Genomic DNA, 21,214 nt, shown 5'->3' with positions numbered 1-21,214 from the left:
CTGATTTCAGCGATGCCGGCGCACGGCTGAAAGGCCACCAATCCGCGCCCGACTTTTTATTGCGCATGCGCAAAACTTGCTGGCGAACTGGCCGCCGGGAAGTTGCAGCAGCTGTTTTTTTTTTTTTTCCTTTCGAATTGCCCGCCTAAATTTGTCGTTCGCCTCAGGCGCGGAATTGGGTTTTCTGTGGCGTCCCGGGCCTGAGAAATGGCGCAGGCAGAGCGACAGGTAGGAAGGCGGAGGAGCGGGAGAAGCCTGGCGGCTACAGTGGAGTCGTAGCGCGGTAGTTGTGTGGTGTGGACGGGCTTCAGGAGTGGCGTTTAGGAGCTCCTTGCCTCAGGCCTCTCTCCTTTGCTCCCTCGAAGCCCCTTTCTCTTGGGCCCCAGCTCTGCTGTCGTTCCGCTTTACTGTTTTGTATCTTTTTCTGTTTTATTGACTATTCTAAAGCCTTTGACTGTGTGGATCGTAATAAATTGTGGCAAGTTCTTGGTGGTATGGGGATACCAAGTCACCTTGACTGTCTCCTGAGGAATCTGTATAACGACCAAGTAGCAACAATAAGAACAGACCAGGGAACAACAGACTGGTTTAGGATTGGGAAAAGGGTATGGCAGGGCTGTATACTCTCACCCTACCTATTCAACTTGTATGCAGAACACATCATGCGGGGCTTGATGAATTCAAGGCTGGAGATAAAATTGCTGGAAGAAACATTAACAACCTTAAATATGCAGATGATACCACTTTGATGGCTGAAAGCCAGGAGGAGCTGAGGAGCCTTATAACCAAGGTGAAAGAAGAAAGTGCAAAAGTTGGGTTGCAGTTAAACATCAAGAAAACCAAGATTATGGCAACCAGACTGATTGATAACTGGCAAATAGAGGGAGAAAACACGGAGGCAGTGACAGACTTTGTATTTCTAGGTGCAAAGATTACTGCAGACGCAGACTGCAACCAGGAAACCAGAAGACATTTACTTCTTGGGAGGAGAGCAATGGCCAATCTCGATAAAATAGTGAACAGTAGAGACATCACACTGGCAATGAATAACCGCATAGTTAAAGCAATGGTATTCCCCATAGTAACCTATGGATGCAAGAACTGGACCATAAGGAAGGCTGAGCGAAGGAAGATAGATGCTTTTGATCTGTGATGTTGGAGGAAAATTCTGAGAGTGCCTTGGACCGTAAGAAGATTCAACCAGTCCATACTCCAGGAAATAATGTCTGACTGCTCACTGAATGGAAGGATATTGGAGGCACAGATGAAGTACTTCCCCACTAAATTCTGCCGCCTCCGTAGTCAACCACTTGTTTCCAACAGTGGGGGCGTGGCTGGCAATGCTGTGTTTTGGCGACGCTGCACAGCTGTGGGAAAGGGTTGACAGCGAAGGTGGCAGAATTTAGTGGGGAAGGAGTTTCCAAGCTCATTTATTGCTATGATAAGTGAATGGCGACTGCGTGAAATGTGGTATTTGGGTGTGGCTTTCAACTGCATATGGTAAATGTTTTCTCCTATACTTTGTTCATTTTTAATTCCAAAACGTAATGTACTTTCTGGATAACTCTCGTGTATGTATGTATGACTGGAGTTGCACTTAAAACTGTTGCCAAGTTTATCTCTGAGGTAGCCAGAATAAGACAACCTATTAGACTCAGACTTGTCCCTGTATCTATGTGCCCTGTTCTTACCTTTGTTCATATGCATTTTGTGTTGCATGTCATCTTGTGTTTAATTAGTTTTATCACTTTATTAATCTGTTTGCAGTTGTGCATTTTTTACCGCTGAGCTAACTGGGTCTTTGGATTGTAATAAGGTTTTGATTGATTGATTGAACCTATCTTGTTTATAACTTAGGAGCTGTCTGTATATAGTGAATGAGGAAAGGGAAATTTGACAGAGGCAAGGGAAGTGGAAGGACTTGAGATCCTGTGGCTTGACTTACAGCCCATGTAGAAATACCAGAGGATGGGAAAGTTCAAATGTATCCAACTACCATGTTTTCTGGAAATGTTGGGAACTTCTTCTGCACTCTTACCCTTCCTGTTCCACTTCCAGGGCTCCCGTAATGTGAAACTACTGGCCAGATAAGGACAGCACGACTTGGTTTAGCTGGACAGCTAGAGTTTTCCAACATTTCCCAATCCTGTGGCAACTGAATACATTTGGAGTTTTCCTTCCCCTGACACAGATCTGCTTTTTACAGGGGTTTTTGTCATGCTACAGAATCGAAGTCTTTGAGGAATAAGGGCTAGTAGCATATCCATTTGCCCACTGAGTTTTGTTCAAGGAGCTCTCATTCCATCACTTGCCAGAAAGTGGATGGGGGAAGAGTAGGAGAACTTCAGATAATAGTCAGACGTGGATACTGCTCATGTGGATGATGGGCTTCCCTGTAAATGAATGCCTCAGAGCAAGCCTTCCTGATGAATGGTGTGAAGATGCTGAGCAGTTGGGGAAAAAAGAGGCATTCACTTTCTAAAGTTAAGGGTTGGCATTGCATGTGCTAGCTTGTCATGTTTGCCTTCTTATATAACATTCTGCTTTTCCTGTGTTTTGAGTATGTTTATACAGTACCTGCTGGTTTGTTGAAGCTAGAGGAAGAAAAGAACCCAGCCAGTTTACCAGCTGTTAGGATTTCTGGGAGTTGAAGTCCAAAAACATCTGGGGACCCAAAGTTGAGAACCACTGGTCTACAGTGTTAAATGTTAGAAGTAGAACCATTGAAGAAGGATGGGAAGTATCCTATCTTGTCTTGTCCAGCGTTGCTCAAATAGGCAAAGTGAAAGCATGGCTGCAGTCTTGGTCCCAAGTAAGTGTGCAGGTTTTTGAGGTCTGCACTGATCACATTTAATTGCTCAACAACAATTCACAGTTCAAAAACATGCATCAGCTGCCACAGGTTCGGGAAATGTTGGAAAGCTCTGGCTGTCCAGCTAAACCAAGTCGTGCTCTCGTCTCCATCTGGCCAATAGTTTCACATTATGAGAGCCCTAGAAATGGAGCAGCAACTTGCTTTTTTTTGCTACACCTTGGCTATCTGATAAACTGGCTTTTCTTATTTTGTGTAAAACAGTTCAGTGTTTGTTCCTTTTGAATATTAATATGTAGGATTCTAGCTGTTCTGGCTCCAGAAGAATGATGTCTGTTAAAGGAAAAGCAATAGATCATGGAGTAAACTTCACTAATAATGCACATCTTTCAAGAGGTGTAATGTCCTTCAGGAGAGACAACTTGTTTGGTCAGATACCAGCTAAGAGAATAATTCCACAAATTCCTCACTTGCAGGTAAGACATTGCTCAGACATAGCTGACCATGTGTTTGAAGATGACCAAGGGTTTACTCTTCTTGTTTCAGCTTTCAAAAGATAAATTGTAGAGAAGACAGGAAGTCTGCAAGAGCTCATCTGTTAGTAGAGGCTGAGAATTTAGAGCTGACTTGAACTCTATATATAGAGTTCAGAAGAGTGGCTATAATGAATTGTTATTAATTAATTGGCAGGAATTGAGGATTTTGTTAGTTTGTAAAATTAATCTCTCACCTGTCTCTAAAATCATTGGGGGGGCAGGGCTTAAGAGAAGACGGGTTTGAAAACAAACTAAGTGATATAAGGGTAAAACAAGTTGCTGGAGCTCATCAAGAATACAGAGCAGTGCCCTTCTGATTCATGTGGGCAGCACTGACACTGCAAATAACACTTTTCAGCAGAACACAGCAGAAATGGAAGAACTTAGAGGGACAGGTAGTATTCTAAACCAGTGAATGACAGGATTATACAGGGAGAAGAAGATACTGCAGGTGAATAACTGGGTACATAAACAGTGTCAACAGGTTTGGCTTTCGGGGATACTTGTTTTCACTTCCTAGATGAAGGGCTATTGGCTACAGATGGCCTACACGTCAGAAAGAAGGTCTTTGGCAAAAGCATGGATAATTTTATCAAGAAGATTAAACTAAATCCTTCGAGGACTGGATATGAGAACTTAATCATCAGGTCAGAGACAAACTCCAAACACAAGGATATGAATTCTAGAGAAAAAGCAGAGGGAGAGAATGGGAGGCAAAGTAAAACTTACAATAGAATACAGTTTGGCAATAAGCAGTCCATCCATTAGATGTCCATTCAGCAATGCACAGAGCTTGGGAAATGAAGTCTTCGTGTTGGGAGGCAGTTATGACTTCATTGGTTTAACACACTTGCTGAGATGACTCCTATGATTAGAATATAATAACAGAGATGGACTGAATAGCCTTTTTGGTTACTTCCATCTCTATGATCAACTGTATGAAAATGCAGTAGCTTTCTTAGCATCACCCGGGTGCTAATATGATAATGTATTTAACTGTCTGGTTCCCTTGCTTTTGATCAGTATGTTATATAACAAGAATATTATATGTTCCTTTGAACTTCTGAATAATGGTATTGTATTTATATGTTTTTATCTGTTTTATTGAATATGTGATGCATTTATTGTATATTTGCTTTGATTGAGCAGCATTGAATATTGCCAACTGTAAGCAACCCTTCGAGGTGAGTGAGAGCAGGATAGAAATATAGTAAATAAAATAAAATAAATAAATCAGCAAGGTGGATTGATTTGTAGTTCACAGAAGTCCATGCCAAAAAAGGAAAAGAAAAATATGTGCCATTATTCAAAGTAACATAAGACTAGGGTGATCTCTCGAGCATAATTTATAGCATCATTCTCTCTATGCAAGGAATTGTGAGTAGAAAGTATAGATTATGGACATCATTTAATCCAGATATACCAAACTAAAACTCTTCTTTTTTATTCCAGGCAAAGGGTGATCCTCAGATAGGCTTTCTTCTCAGTAAGCAGTGGACCTTATACAGTGTCACTCCTCTATATAAGTTCTCCTATGAACAACTGCAGTCATATTCCAGACAGCTGAGTATTTTTATTGTTGCTGAAAAGCAAAGAAAATTTGTTATGGAAGCTGAACCTGATCTTGCTTATAAAGTAACATTCTCCTCACTCTCAGCTTTGAAAATGACAGAACATGAACAGGAATCAGTCCTTATTCAGGTAGGTAGTTTAATACTTAGCTTTGATACCAACAGAAAAGTTTGGTTTAATTTAAATCCAATTGTTACTATTCTCTTAAAGACTACATTTATTTATTTACAGGTGAGGGTGAGTTGATTTAATAGTTACTTAGTTTTAATGCAACTCATACAAATTGAGAGATACATGTTTCATTAGGAGTTAGGCACACGTTGAGCTTCAAAAAGTGGAACTCTTGCTTGTATATCCAGAATCATCCATCTTTTGTAGGTCTGCATTGTCTCCCCAATTTATCTATTCATTTGCTTTCTCTAATTTTCACGGTTTGAGAGATAAGGCTTGGAGAGAGAGAATGTGCTTCATGTACATTGTCTGCAGAATATATATCTCAGTAAATTGCTATTAACATAGTCATACAATATATTATGTCAGAGAATGTGATGTGTTGTATAATACATGTACAATATTCATGTGATATGTTTGGCCAAAGCTCTTCATTTACTCTTTGTTTTAAGGAAATTTTGATGCCCTTTGAATTTTTTAAACCTGGGTTTTAAAATATTTTTAAATCCTCATTTTTTAATTAACCCAGCCTATGTGTTTATCATCAATAGTGTCATGAAGATGTGTTAAAGCAGACTATTAAATCACTAATTCAGGCCCGTTATACACATCTGAATAAAATTCAGATTATCTGCTTGGAACTGAATTATCTGGCAGTGTAGAAGGGGCCTAAAACAATTGGCAGCATACCTAACTGGGCCCTTCTACACTACCACATAATCTAGAATATCAAGGTGGATAATCCACATTATCTGCTTTGAACTGGATTATATGAGTCTACACTGCCAGATAATCCAGTTCCAAGCATATTCTAGATTATGTGGTAGTGTAGATGGACCCAGTTAGGTATGCTGCCAATTGTTTTAGGCCCCTTCTACACTGCCATATAATCCAGATTATCAAAGCAAAGCAAATAATCCACATTATCCAGTTAGATAATCTGGATTTTGTATGGCAGTGTAAAAGGGGCCTTAGGCCCCTTCCATACAGCTGAATAAAATCCCACATTATCTGTTTTGAACTGAAATATATGACAGTGTGGACTCAGATAACCCAGTTTAAAGCAGATATTGTGGAATTTTCTGTCTTGATATTCTGGTTTATATGGCGGTGTGGAAGGGCCTCTGGACAGCTCTTAAACAAACTGGATTTCTTTGGGATATTGCTGTCTTAATCCAGCATTGCATTCTGTGTCCCAGAATTACCCTCTTTGCTGAAGCCTTATATTCATTTCAAAACCATTTCTGCTGGATTTCTAAGACCTCCACATTTGCTTTCTGATTATACACAGCTCTGGTGAAGGGAGGAGGTTGACTTACATTGATTCCATTGATAGAAACAGGAGTCAATTGATCACCACTCGGCTTACCCTGCCTTTCTCCCCTTGGGGACTTAAGGCGGCTAGCACTCCACACTGGTTAAAGGTTCAAATAAGTTATTCTGTCCCAACACTGGTTCCCCGTCTTCATTATACAATTTCTAATTGATCAAGATCCTGTCTGTTAGAGTGAATGTGACGGACAACTACAGACAATTTCTCAATAAGCGCTGATGATTCTATTTTTAAAATTTCCTCAATAATCTTTTAAAGCTTGAGCCTTCCTTTGAGGCAGTAAAACTGATTAGGAGTTTGGAATTCTATCTTTTAGTATTCCTGAGTGACGTTCAAAATGGGGATCACTCAATAAGGAATTACCATGTTGACATAATGTGAGTGAAGTGTTTCTTCAGTAAAACTGTATGGCTGGAAGGGAGTCAATAATCAAACTTTAGCTCAGTAACAGACAAGGAACATAAACCCAGTTTTGCTGTATTGTATTAAATGTCTCTAGTCTGGCACCCAGTTGCCTAAAAGCAGTCTGGCAGTTGCTTATGAAAAGCTCACAGAGCTGCTTCCTAGCAATTGATGTTTATGAGTCTACTGCTTCTGAACATAGAAGCCTTATGATGCCACTGATTGATCTAAAAGCCATCTGCTAAAGCCTGCAATCCTAAGCAACGTTTTGCAGAGTAACTACTGCTAAACATGCATAAGATCAGAGTGCTGGCAGTCCCTATCAGTATATCTGATTCATTTTTATTTAATATAACAAATTATTTGGTTTCTAACATTGTTTCAAGAAATGTTCTTACCTCCAATATGTCTGTTTTCCAAATATTGTATGTATCCTTTCTCCTAGATCACACAAAGATCAAAGGTGACCACTAAAGATGAAGGTGAAAAAGTGGTGTGGGCAGGCTGGTTCTGTTGTACTTATAGAGATGACATCTTAGAGACTGTGATGGAGGATTTCACTTACTTGCCTTTGTTCTTTGTATATGGTGCAAAGGGTCTCTCGGACCTTGTGGAAACTTGGCTTCAGCAAATGTTTGATTGTTGTTGCAGTCCCTTACAAATCAGCCCCATCAGTCTTTCCTGGATGGCTGCGATGTGGTCTGGCTGTAGTATGGACAGCCGCACAGCTGAAACAGAATTGACTTTTTCTGTACCTTACACTGCTTATCCTTTGGATATTTCTTATTCAATCAATCCTGAAGACATAAAAACCCTTTGGGATTCAATCCAGAGGAAGGAACGGGAAGTCTGTCAAGAAGAAGTGGAACTGTTCATGGAATGCCTTTACAATCACTTTCACAGACACTTCAAGATATACCTGTCAGCCACAAGATTGGTGAAAGTTTCTACACCTGTAGCCTGTGCTCATTCTACTGGAAAGATAAAGGTATGGGGTGTAGCTCACCGATCAGTAACAACTGATGAAGGGGACTGTCCTGTTTTCTTTTGTTTTTAAAATAAGAAATATGCTTAAAAAAAAAAGAAGTTAACCAACCAATATTGGGAGCAATTTGATCATGCAGTACCAAACTGCAAACTAAATAGTTTAAACTGGGAGCATTCTAGAGCTGAATATTCTAAACTAACATTTGAGGCTGTGAAGAATTCAAATGCATTGTATTAACAAATATAAAAAACCCACAATCTTTCATCTCCAGTGGTAGAGCTCTGACTGTAGTTCTTCATGGTGCTTCTGTGGAAATCACACATATGGGATTTCTGCGCCTGCGCAGCATTTCGGAACCTTCTAGAATTCTTCATTTGAAGCATCTTGGCTAAGCCCTGCCCACACTCCCCAGATAGCATATATAGCCCAGTGGGCGGAGCTAGCATCAGTTAATTTTTTCCGCCGCTCAGTCAGCATACGAACCTCTAGTTTTCTTGGTCTCTATCATTTATTGCCTTGGCTTTGACTCTGACTGGCTTTTCTCGACTGTGCTACCTCTCTCCCACCCAATCGACTCGGAAAGGACTGACCTCTCTTGCATCACGCTCCCGCCAACAAGCCAGTACTATGGCTTCTTTTTTCAAAAAATGTGAGGCGTGTGGGGGCAAACTCCCTGAAGCAGATGGCCATTCTAAATGTCTCTTGTGCTTGGGAGAGGGCCATAATTCCCAATCTTGTCAAGTGTGTGCGGACAGCAGGAGGCGCAGCGCTGAAGAGTGAGGGATAGAAGTCGGAGATCGCGTTCAAGTTCGCAGAGCTCCTCTCCCTCCCCCAAGAGGCTCAGGGAGGCACGCTCGGCTTGGCGCTGCTCTCCGCGCGCTCAGTGCCCCCCCTCTCTCCTTCTGAGGATGGCTCCGCCTACCTCCACAGCCCTAGAGGCTTTTTGCCGGATCCCCGTTTTTCTTACTTTTACTATGGGCATGGCTTCCCTCCATGCCCCTTTCCTCCGCCTGGGTTCGATGCCTACGATCCATACGGGCACCACAGCATGCCCTTGGGATCAAAGAGTGGCCACGCCCCCTTTGCTCTGGGCTCCCTGCGTGCCGCTTGAGTCACACCCCCATGGAGCTGCCCCAAATTCGGGCCTTGCTCTTGCAGCTAACAGTGATGTCTTGTGCTCCACTCTGTCATTGCAGCCAGCAGCCCCTTCACAGCTGGGGCAACCTTCGACACCAACGTTGCTGCACTCGGAGACTGCCCTGGATCCCAATCAGGGCAAGGAGCCCATGGAAGGCAATGATAAATCGCAAGAAGGTCAGGCTGCCTTAACTGATCCCCGTGAGGACATTGACCCCCCCCCCTCTCTGCAGAAGATATTAAAAACTTCTTGGCCCTTCTGATTAGGCTTTCCAGAGCCCTTAATCTCCCTACTTAAGCTGTCTAAAGTAGTGGATGATCCTGTTTACCCATCTTCTAAGCAGCATGGACCACTAACCACATCCTTGCCTAGCCTCCCATATCTGGTGGAGCTTGTTAAGAATGAAGGGGTCCCGCCCGCCTCGCTGCCAGCAACCCCGAAGAGGGCGGAGTATCTATAAAATTGACATGTTGGCAGCTTCTTGGCCGACCAAGCAGCCTAGACTGAATTCACGCGTGGTGAATGTGACTCAACCAGAAGCAGTCCAGAGATCCCAGCCCGCCCCACCGGATAAGGAGAGAAGGGAGCTTGACAACATGGTGAAAATGTTTTATTCCTCAGCTTGTCTATTTACCCGCATCGCACACTATGGTGCCTACTTGGGTGCTTATCAGTGTTACCTTTGGGGAAAAATGGCTCCCTATATTGGTCTTCCTCCTGGAGATCAGGTCCTCGCAAAAGCGTTTACTTTTGCCTCACACTATAATAATAATAATAATAATAATAATACTTTATTTTTCTACCCCGCCACCATCTCCCAGCAGGAACTCGGGGCAGCTACACGGGTCAGAAGCCCGAAATACAAAACAGTAAATCAGTTAAAACACATTAAAATACAAAGACAGTAAAAACCAGCAGTTATACAAACAGTTACCTTAACCAAAACAATACAGTAAATCATAAAAACTCAATTAACATAAATTGGTTAAAAATAAAAACTGTTAAAATAAAGTACAGTAGAGTCTCACTTATCCAAGCTAAACGGGCCGGCAGAAGCTTGGATAAGCGAATATCTTGGATAAGGAGGAGGGATTAAGGAAAAGCCTATTAAACATCAAATTAGGTTATGATTTTACAAATTAAGCACCAAAACATCATGTTATACAACAAATTTGACAGAAAAAGTAGTTTAATACACAGTAATGTTATGTTGTAATTACTGTATTTACAAATTTAGCACCAAAATATCACGATATATTGACAACATTGACTACAAAAATGGCTTGGATTATCCAGAGGCTTGGATAAGCGAGGCTTGGATAAGTGAGACTCTACTGTAAGATAAAATGGACCACCAGGTTGGTGGAGGGGATGGCATAACGGGGCTACCTAAACTAAAGTGCAATGACATAGTTCTAAAGTGCTTTGGGTCGAGGAACAAAGTAAACATTCCAGGACCTAAGGGGAGGGAGACAGCCGGCCAATCTGTTGTCAGAAAAGGGACCTGTGCGAACAAAGGTGTTATTGATCTGACTTTTAGACAAGGGGACTCAGTTATTCAAAGGCGCAGCGAAAAAGCCAAGTTTTAAGCTGCTTTTTAAAGGAAGCAAGGGGGGGGGGGTGCCTGCCTGATCTCCCCTGGGAGGGAGTTCCAGACCCGGGGGGCAACTACTGGCGAAGAAGGACGCAGCGTTTGGGAGAGCCGTTATCTTCTCATGCGTGGCATGACCCGCCTCCTATGGTGAGTAGCTTGTTAGTCTCCCATATGTGCGATTTCCACAGAAGCACTACGAAGAAGATATAGTTGCTTACCTGTAACTGTGTTTCTTCGAGTGGTGTTCCGTGGAATTCGCACAACCCACCCATCCTTCCCGCAGTGCTCATGCCACAGTGCTCTAGCTGCTTCCTGGAGGCTGAGAATGGATGCTAGCTCCGCCCACTGGGCTATATATGCTATCTGGGGAGCGTGGGCGGGGCTTAACTAAGATGTTTCAAATGAAGAATTCTAGAAGGTTCCGAAATGCTGCGTAGGCGCTAGAAATCCCATATGTGCAAATTCCACAGAACACCACTCGAAGAAACACAGATAATCAACTATATCTTCTTACCAGCTAGTCCTTTATATTTTAGGAAGTGGCCATTCACAGACAGCCCACAGTTGACTCTAACACTCTACTGAATACAAAGAGTAGAGATGGAGAACCAAGGGAGGAGTGAGGGACTCCTTTGCGTTCTCTTCTCAAAATACTTAATGGCACATTTTTTCCTTTGGCACTCTTACCTTTCCTAGCAATATGCCACAATTTTTGTTTTCACACTTTTCTTTCCAATGTGGGAAAAAACTGGAAAATAGGAAAGAGTGCACATTGGCTATATGTATTTTCAATCAGACACCAGCTTTCACTCAGACTGTGGAATCCATGTGAGTGCCTCTATTGTATAAAGGCTTTGCCCTCATTTTGGAGGAATAATGTATTTGGTCCATGCTCTTGTTACATCTCGTTTGGACTATTGCAACGCGCTCTACATGGGGTTGCCTTTGAAGACTGTTTGGAAGCTGGAACTAGTCCAACGTTCTGCAGCCAGGTTACTAACGAGCACCATTCAGGTAGCATACAACTCCTCTGTTGAAGCAACTCCACTGGCTGCCTGTTAGCTTCTGAGCACAATTCCAATGTTGGCTTTGGTCTACAAAACCTTAAACGGCTCTGGTCTAACTTACCTCTCAGAACGTATCTCCCCCTATAGGCCGTTCTGCAGATTAAGATCTTCGAGTGAGGCCCTGCTCTTGGTCTCACTGCTGTCACAGGTGCAGTTGGCGGGGACGAGAGACAGGGCTTTTTCGGTGGTGGCTCCAAGGCTGTGGAACTCCTTACCAAGGGAGATTAGGGAAGCCCCCTCATCATGTCTTTTAGGAAGCAGCTGAAGACCTGGCTGTGAGACCAAGCATTCGGCCCATCCTAAGATATGAGTTGATATGACCTGATGGATTCTGTGAATTAATATTAAGTTGAACACAGACTGGCTCTGACTTTGGCTTGAAACTTCCCCTGTTGTAATGGTCACATGGTTTTAATTGTTTTAATTTGATTTGGATACTGGCTTTTATTTGTGTTTTATGTTTGGTTTTTACTACAGTGTTCCCTCACTACTTTGCGGTTCCCTTTTAGCGGATTTGCTGTTTCGCGGTTTTCCAATAAACTCTAAAAGACTATTATAAATCATAAAAAATTACAGTTTGCAGCCTAAGGAAGGGAGGAAGGAGAAGCCAAAGGGAGAGAAAAGAAGCCCAAGCGGCAACGAGAGGAGGCGATTTATTCACACACGATTGGTTGATAAAGACTTAAAATAGTGTATAACTACTAAAATAATGTATAAATATTAAAATAAATATAGTGTCCCTACTTCGCGGATTTTCACTTATTGTGGGTGGTCCTGGAACCTAACCCCAGCGATAAGTGAGGGAACACTGTACATGCTGTATTATATGTGTCATTTAATTCTGCCATTGTGGAAGACCGCTCTGGGTCCCCCTGGGGGAGAAGAGCGGTATATAAAGTAACTAAAATAAATAAATAATAAATTGGCAAGAGTGCCTATTCCGACCAAATACCAAAGGATCTTCTGCATCATTGGAAAATCCTTTTTCCCATCAGGTTTCTGAGTGTTCCTTATGTAGTCTTTGGCCCTAAATTGTTCTGTTTTTACTGATGTCCTATATAAACATCACTATTAGTCATTTATCTTTCAAATGGGTCCGAGAGAGTAAAAAAGAATCCGTTATGTAGAGGAATTAGCTCCTAAGTCTTAGGTAGACAATGCTAATTCCATCTTTGCTAAATCACATTAGATCAAAATAATGTTAATATATTTATGTATTCTGCTATAGTATTGCATATCAATATTCTAAAGTGCTTTGAAAGATATTTTGATTAACTTTCTGAAGCAGAAAATAAGGATTTTTTAAAATGTTCTAAATCAGTGATTCAACCTTTTTCCTTCCAGGTATTTTGAACCAACTGGCTGGGATTTCTGGGAGTTGAAATCCAAAACTCCTAGAGGACCAGAAGTTGAGAACCACTGTATCTAAATTATTTGTAGTAGTTTATATTTCATTATGCATAGATAAAGAAGAAAAATATTTCCCCATCATTACTGACAAATAACTTTTGGCCTTCTAATTTAATTTTTTAAACTTGCAATCCTTTTTTTTTTTTTTTTTTGCCCAAGAAGGCTTTATGTGACCCCAGGTGTATAAAATAGGTATACAAATCAAATTTTTGAATAATGGATGGTTAAATCTGTGGCTATGCAGGACCAATTGTACCACAACAATAAGAATTAAGGCATCCCTATGTTCCAAGTACATAAAAATCAAACCCCTTAAATAAAATACAATGATCCTCAGTATGTGCTGAGGTTTGGTTCTAGGACCCATGGTGGATCCCAAAACCCATGGATACTCAAATCCTATATACACAAAGGTGTAGTAAAACCATGTCCCTTATATAAAATTGCAAAGTCAAGGTTTGTGCTCTGTCTGCATATTTCAAGATGCAGATGGTTGAATTTGTAGATACAGAAGGGATATCCTATTGCAAGCCAAATTTTACAAGTAAATTAATAATGATGATAATAATAACAACTTTATTCTTATACCCTGCCCCATCTCCCCGAAGGGACTCGGGGCGGCTTACATAGGGCAAAGCCTGGAACAACAATATAAAGACAAAAGCAAACAGTAAAAACAAATCAATCAACAATAAAACATCAAACAACGATAAAAACAGTCATAAAAGTCACATACAAAATAAAATCTTAAAATCCCAACGATCTCTGATGTATTTTTGCTTGCTTGTGGGATGCTTGCTCTCCAGCTTGCAGCAGTTCGGGGAGGTCATGATTTGGAAACTATAATTCACATCACAAACAAACAAATCCCATGACAAGGGTTAAAGTATTATGTTTTATGACATCACCAGAACGTTGCCATATAGCAAAACTTTTGTGACATCACAAGGGCCCATGTTCTGTGAAATCCTCCTGTCTGTTTCCCTGAAAAGAAAGTTCAATCCAAGAATGGGAATCCTACAGCCCCTTAATACTGCTTCAGGCGTTTCTTGCAGACATAAAGTTCTTTGCATTAAATTCATGCATCTTCTTTGGATATTTCTTCAATGGTGCAAGGAGACAAGCATAGTAGGCTCTCAGCCAGGATTCAGCAATCCCTAAATCAGTGGTTCTCAATCTGGGTTTCCAGGTGTTTAGCCTAACAGCTGGTAAACTGGTTGGGATTTCTGGGAGTTGTAGGCCAAAACACCTGGGACTCATAGGTTGAGAACCACTGCCTTAAATAAAAAAGGAATTTCCTTCCAGCAAGGGTGTGCGGTTGGAGAAAAGGAAGGGAAATAAATGCACCAAGGGGCTTGCAGGGGAACTTATCTTCCATCTCCACCCTTACAAACCTCATTAGCTTTTCCTCATCTCTCCTCTTCCCCTTTCTCTCCAACATCCACCCGTGTGGCTGGCTGCCACTGCTGGGGCCTTTCCTTTCCATTAATAGCTTGGGCTATGTTTTTGGCTTTTTCTTTTCCTCCATCTGCACCTACTCTCTTGGGACGGGAAGCCTTTCACGACCCCAGCATTGATCTAAGAGGACCCCATTTGGGGCCGGGACCCACAGTTTAAGAAGTTCTGTAGCTAGATGACAAATGTTTCCTTTTAGACTTGACCACCGCAAAGCCAGCTAAGGTTGATGAAACTAGAATTCAGTATCTGGAGGACTACAGTGCATTTCCTAAACACGGAAATAAAACATTAGGACACCGGATGTACATTAGAGTTTAAAGACTTTTGGGCATTTTGAGACATTGTAAGTTAGGCTTAGGAAGTCTGTTAAATTGGAAAATGGGGGGGGGGCAGTAAAATGCCTTTTACTTGAATATGTTGTATGTTACTTTGATCTGACTATAACTGTTTCTTTTTTGTTTTGTTTTTTTACAGATTTTCCAAGCCCAACATCTAATAAGAGTGCTGTTTTTACTGACAGAACTGGCAGTTTTAAAGATACAGTGATGATCTGTTACAGTATAAGACTTTTCATGTATTTTCTGATGCTAAGATAAACTATTTTTTTAATTATTTTAAATGATGAACAATTTTAGCCAACATAAACTTACCAGTATTTCAATGGGAAGTGTAGGCCTACTTTTGGCTAATGAGATAGTCAAGTTAATTAGAATTATTGTTGTGTTTTCAAGTTGTTTCAGACTTCAGGCAACCCAAAGTTTGTTTGTTTTTTGGGGGGGGGGGGTAAATGATCCAGCTTGGGGTCTTAGTTTGGAGACCCCTGCTCTGGAGGGTTTTAAGCAGAGGCTGAATGGCCACCTGTTGGGAGTTTTGACCAATTTTTGCAAAGTAATGAGGGTGGCCCTCTCTTCCATCTCTAATTGTACAAAGCTAATAAGAAGCTAGGAAACCAATGAAATAATAATACATTCTCCCCATGGGCAAACACTGACTTTCTAACTCCTTGATACAGCCTGTGCATTTTCAGGATAAATCTCCCATAGGTCCACACCAGAGCCCTGCAGTGTTTTCCCCTTCTCTACCATGTAGTCATCTCTCCCAGGAGCTGCCACAAGTGCCAGATTCCCATGGAAGGCTTCTGTTCGATGTTTTGCTTTTTGTCCAATATAATAGGTTGAGTTTTTAATTTAGTTAAGTCATAATTTGTTTTTATATGTTGGGTTGTCAATTTTCATTATTATGGGTGTATTGTTGTGTTTGGGCATTTAATGTTTGCCTTTTATATTTGGAATCTGCCCTGAGTCCCTCCAGGGAGATACGGTGGAATATAAATAAATTATTATTATTATTATTATTATTATTATTATTATTATTATTATTGAGGGATGTGACAGATTTCCCCATCCATGAGGAAAGAAAGTTTTTACCTGCTGCGGGAGAGATGGCTGCACTCAGTTGCAAGTAACAAAATCCAGGCATAAGAAAGATTTGCAAGCATTTAAGACGAGACAAGCTAACATTAAGAAGAACGTAATTGTCTCACTCTAACTAAAATCCTGGAAAGGGCAGGATAGAAAAACCTACCTTCTTGGTAAGTACCAATGTTTCCTTTCCAACAGAAGAGGAGTACTGAAATTCACAAAAGCAGTAATCCAGAGTAAACCATAGAGTTGGAAGAGATTACAACCACACAATGAAAGCACTCCCATCAGATGTAAATCCAGTCTGTTTAAAAACCTCCATAGAAAACACATTCCAAGGCAGTCTAGTTGCTGGAATAGTAGAAAACAAGCTGGCTTCATCATTAATATGGCATCCTTTCACATCTTTAAATGGTTATCATATTACTGCATCCCTCGGTTCGCTTCTGACACGGTAAATAAATGTTACTGCATAATCTTCTCCAGGCTAAATATACTATACCACCTAGCTCCCTATAGCACTCCTCACAGGACAGTTTCCAAACCTAGTGTTAGGGGAACACTGACAGACTTCACCTGAAATTTGATGCGCCTCCCTACTGTCTGTTGCTTTGAAGGTTCATAAGGTAAGATTTCCTTTCAGTCTGGAGGTAATAATATCCTATTTCTCCCAAGTAGATGAAATATAGGAGACCCTTCACTATTGAAAAATGTTTTGAGTGGAATATTTGAGGAAAATTCAAGAGAAAACGAGCCATATTGCAAGAGGCAGGATACATATAGTGTAGGCTGATCTGGAATAACCAGTCAAACATTCTGGTCTTTGAAGCTACCCAATGCTGTTTATCAACGTAGTATAGATCAGTGTTGCTCAGGATGATATTAGGAATAAGCCATGCTTGTTTTCACTGGGACCAGCACTAAACTTTTGCCCATTGGATACAATTCTTTTTTTCTCCCCAGGGACCGGCAGCAAAGGGCTCAGAAACCAGGGCTGACCCCAGGCCCATCACTATAAGTTCTCTGGTATAGATGGGAACAATTCTAGCAACTGAGTCACAAGAAGAGAACGCACACACTGAGATTTTATTAAGATAACACTATTTATACAAGTTAACTCATGCTAGAAAAAGCATAAATGATATGTAAACACTTGTTTACAGAATACTTTTTCTTCGTAAAGGTGCAAATATTCAAAATGTAAACAGAAGAATGCCAACCTTGAGGGCAAAAGGAAGGACATGTCACCTAAGAAACATTTCTCAAATTGTATTCTCTCCCTCCTCCCCACTGGCATCTACCCAAAGACTCTGAAGATACTGAAGTTAATTCTTTTAAACTACTGGTTTAGTATCATGTGCACTGCCTTCCAAAGTCTGTAACGAGAAACATGAGCCATACTGGAATGCAATGCCTACCTAGCCAGCAAAGCGAATGGTGAAAAATTGCCAGTCCAAAATATCTGGAGGGTCACAATTTCCCACACTTGTTGAAACAAGCTCAAAACTATTAGCTGCTGCCTGCTTGATACTACACAAACAGGACACTGTTCAAAACCATGGCAGCTCACAATCCACAAGTGCCAAGCTATACATATGTTTTTTAAAGGTTGCAGTGACTACAACAGATGTAATCCCCTTGTCAAGAAACTGAAGTCCATTTTAAGGATAAAAATGGCAATCTAAGCAAAAAGTCACAATGTTCACATGGTAATTCCAGCAACCTTTTCTGAAGGCAAAAGTAGGTCTTATTTTGACTTGGAATACATATGCTGATACCAGAACAGGGATGTCACCTTCCAAATCTTAAGCTACAACTCTTGGCATTGGCTTTTCTGGCTAGGAGCCACAGTCCAATCGTACTTATTCTTGCCCCCCTCTGTCCTCATAATCAAAAGGCTGTGTATCTGATAAGCCTAAAAGCTATACAGAGAGCATAATCCACCCAGGCATTCTCTAATACACACCACTCACATGAATAGATACTCTGTGCTCTCAGTTCTTTCAGGATTATATAAGGAAACTTCCTGAAAGAGGACCATCTTATTCTTTCAGTAACCATAGATTTTTAATCTTTTGCTCTTACTGAAGTTGTCCCCATAACATTGATGACTGTACTGGATTGCTCTGTGCTTTTTCAAAGATCTTAACTACAGTTCAGTTTACATAGTCTCAGCTAGAAAGTCATATGTATGAACACTAACCAACTACCTGGAAAAATGCATTTTTAAAATCATGGTATCAAAAATATATCATACAAATTAAATGAAACAAGTCTTTAACTTACCAAAAGTTGTCTAATACAGTCACTGTAGATAAGTGACGTGAAGCAAAATTCACCAACAGCATCTCTGCAAGCTCTAATTAAACGAATAGGCTTTATACAACTTCCATTCATTTTAATTAAGCAGATATAGAAGACAATCATACTTGACTACTACCCTGTAATCAAAGAGACATTCTTCTTTCACCAGGGCAGATTTCTTGTTGATCTCTCAGCAGACTCCTCTGACGAGAATGCAGCTATACTTTGAGGTCTTAGGTCATTGCTTACAGTAACATTAAATTCTTGTTTCTTCAGAAAGACAGTGCATTTGGGATGAGGAGACAAAGAAAACTATTCCAGGTAGTTCTCTGTAGCTAGTGTGGGCTGTGTAACAACAGTAGAGGAGGGGAAATATGCTTGCAACAATAACTGTCCCATAGGAAGAGGCACCAGAAAAAAAAATGTGTGATCTCATTTTACTAGAGTCAATAAGAGCTTGGAAGTCGCCAAGCCAATCAGTTTTAATGGATGGTAGATGTCTCTCATTGTCTTTTACCATATATGGGATTCACAATGTGTCATTTTGATAACTCCCACACCACCTCCAAGTCGACGATAGTTCATTCCTCCATACAGTCTGCAAAGAAAAAATATGCTCTATTACTTTAACTATTATTATTATGCAAAAGCAAAGACAAGAAGCAAATCCTTCCCTAGTAGAGGGAGAGATATGAATGCGTTATGATTGAAATGGTGAACAAATGGAAAGCAGCTCTCGCATGACGGAAGTGTAAATAGTTGTATCCACTGAAGCAGCTCCCATGGCCATTTTTTCAACCCACAATCCCCATCAAAGACTCCCTGCCTGGATACTCCCAGGAGCAGCAGTGTAGTGGTTAGCAAACGGATTTAAAATGCTACAAAAGAACTAGAAATGGGTTGAAAACTACTTCAATTTGGGATTTCTTTCCATCTTAAAAAATGCTTTAGGCCTACTGTGGCCAACACAGCCTTTGGGGTCGGAAATTGGCACCCACATATTTCAAGATTTATAAACAGCGAGCCAATTATGTTACAGCATATTTAGGGCATCATCATAACCACCACCATCCTAATCATCTTTATTTTTATCTCTCCTTTCTCCCACAAGGACTCAAGGCAGCCAACAATTTGTATCTCACCTTTCACTTTAGTCCTTGTAAATGCAAGATCCTTATTAGAGTAGTTGCAAGAAAAATTAAGATGATTTGAAATAAGTGCTCCAACTACCTTTGCATCCCCACATATCAGGCCAATACAACTGTGCATATTGGTACAGCATTTCAATTCTTTAGATCTTAGCTTTCATTTCAATAGGTTATCTTCCAATACCTGGACACTAGAGAATAAGTCCTAGCACACTTCTAAAGAAACTTGCCTGGGGCTACAAGGCAACCTTGAACACATGTTGAATCTACCTTATAGTCAAGGCCAAGTAAAATCACTAAAGCTGGAAAAAGGAAGCAGGAAAAGCAGATTACAGAAATAGCTTTTCTTGAGACTCAATTTGAGTTTTTTTTATCTATATTCTAGAGTTGTGCCCTATAATCAGGAGTCAGGGTGGGTTGCAAACTAAAAGATACCATATTGATAAAATGTACCAGTTCTTAAAATATAATTAAGAATAATATCAAGAAAACATTTTCTTAGAAACAGTCTTAACAAAAACTGGCCCTGAAGGACACTGCGGTCCTTGCTCCCACATACTCCTTGAGGACTATAGGGATATTTTTTCCATATAATTTGAGGCCAGAGGGGTTAACTGCTATAAAAAATACTTTTCCTGGGTAAAGTGGCTCAATGGGCCCCCACAACATAGAAAAACTATCCTTTGCATGCATTAGAGAATATGTGGGGACATTAGAAATAAAATAAATATGTTTTTAGGGGAGGTACAGAATGGGGCATAGTCCCAAGGTCTCCTGAGGGGCCAATGTGTTATAACCCCAAATGTCGCCCTAGCTGTTTTTAAGACTCAGAAATGAATGAATTTTCCTTCTCTTTCATGCAGCCATCCGCACCCCCCAAAACACCTTCAGAGATCTTGGGGGAAACATACTGAACATGGTAGGCTGGAGTATGAGAGACTGCTGCTGACAGAAGTAACAAGGGAGGGTCATCATGTTTCCGAACTGTATTTGCATCCCTTCCTACACTTTTGGGATGTTAGCAGGAAAGCTTTCTATTTAAGGCCTGCAATTGTTTCAGAGCCACGTCTTAAACAAAATAGAAATGAATTTCATGTTTATAGTATGAAATGTAGATAGTCCTGTTTCCAAGACATCATGTACAAATATGCAGATACAGATATTATTTTGTCAGATTTTGGATTATATCTTTTGCCTTTGCTACATCTCTGTCCACTATTAATGCCATCCAATTTGTTCTTATTTCCAGTGTGTTTTGCTCAGGAAATGCTCCATTCATGTCCTCAAAATGAGCCATTTCTGTCCCCTTTAGCTTGCTCACCTCAAGTATTGCAATGTTTGTACATTCCATTCCTTGTTTTACTATTTCTAGCTTCTCCTGTTTCATACTTTGGACGTTCCATGTTCCTATAATATGTACTGTGCCGTTTCAGAACATCCTTTCACCTCTGACTAGGTCAACATTGAACATCCTTTTGATTTAAATCCAAGTGTCTCATTAGCCTCAGCCTCTTGACTCACAGAAGCATGCTGTCCCACCATTGTGGCAATGTAGTATCATGGTGCAAACCCTACTCACAGATATACAGAATAGCCGAAGTATGGATACATTCCTTACTGTGGAAGAAGGAGAGTATGGATAATGGCGAACCCTACTGAGATGAATGGCTTCTGCCAAACTCACATAAAGTCATGCTGGAGGATCCTAGAGAATATGTGTATTATGTCTATATGAAGTATAAATGAATTTTGTGTTTACACATGGGTCCCATCTCATTTTGTAAAAATATGCAAATTCAGATACAAAACAAAAAAACAGAGCCCAAAATCCAAAACATTCTGATCCCAGGTACTTTGAAT

The 21,214-nt window shown here is 40.7% G+C and overlaps 2 protein-coding genes across 5 annotated transcripts in view; one reads left to right on the top strand and one right to left on the bottom strand.

The window, feature by feature from the left end:
- The first annotated feature begins 33 nt into the window (after positions 1-33).
- cenpl (centromere protein L) lies at positions 34-21,112 on the top strand. 3 transcript variants are annotated; one of them, XM_062977754.1, is made up of 6 exons: positions 35-228; positions 2,562-2,812; positions 3,112-3,288; positions 4,801-5,049; positions 7,272-7,814; positions 14,956-21,112. In XM_062977754.1, exons 3-6 carry the CDS (start codon positions 3,139-3,141, stop codon positions 15,025-15,027), a joined length of 1,014 nt encoding a protein of 337 aa, XP_062833824.1. In that variant the 5' UTR covers positions 35-228; positions 2,562-2,812; positions 3,112-3,138; the 3' UTR covers positions 15,028-21,112. The 3 variants fall into 3 exon arrangements, with proteins under 3 accessions (XP_003219906.1, XP_062833824.1, XP_062833823.1); XM_003219858.4 differs by lacking the exon at positions 2,562-2,812 and having other exon boundaries at positions 34-228; XM_062977753.1 differs by lacking the exons at positions 35-228; positions 2,562-2,812 and adding an exon at positions 243-1,500.
- The window catches only part of klhl20 (kelch like family member 20), a 29,691-nt gene continuing 25,446 nt past the window's right edge, over positions 16,970-21,214 (bottom strand). For both annotated transcript variants that reach the window (XM_003219857.4, XM_008108928.3), the window contains exon 13: positions 16,970-18,804. In XM_003219857.4, the coding sequence (XP_003219905.1) occupies positions 18,720-18,804 (85 nt within the window). In that variant the 3' untranslated portion in view covers positions 16,970-18,719. The remainder of the gene's footprint in view (positions 18,805-21,214) is intronic.

Source organism: Anolis carolinensis, chromosome 4, assembly GCF_035594765.1.
Source record: "Anolis carolinensis isolate JA03-04 chromosome 4, rAnoCar3.1.pri, whole genome shotgun sequence".
Taxonomy (NCBI): domain Eukaryota; kingdom Metazoa; phylum Chordata; class Lepidosauria; order Squamata; family Dactyloidae; genus Anolis; species Anolis carolinensis.
The sequence above is the reverse complement of the archived record's forward strand: the minus strand, read 5'-3'. Positions and strand labels throughout refer to the sequence as shown.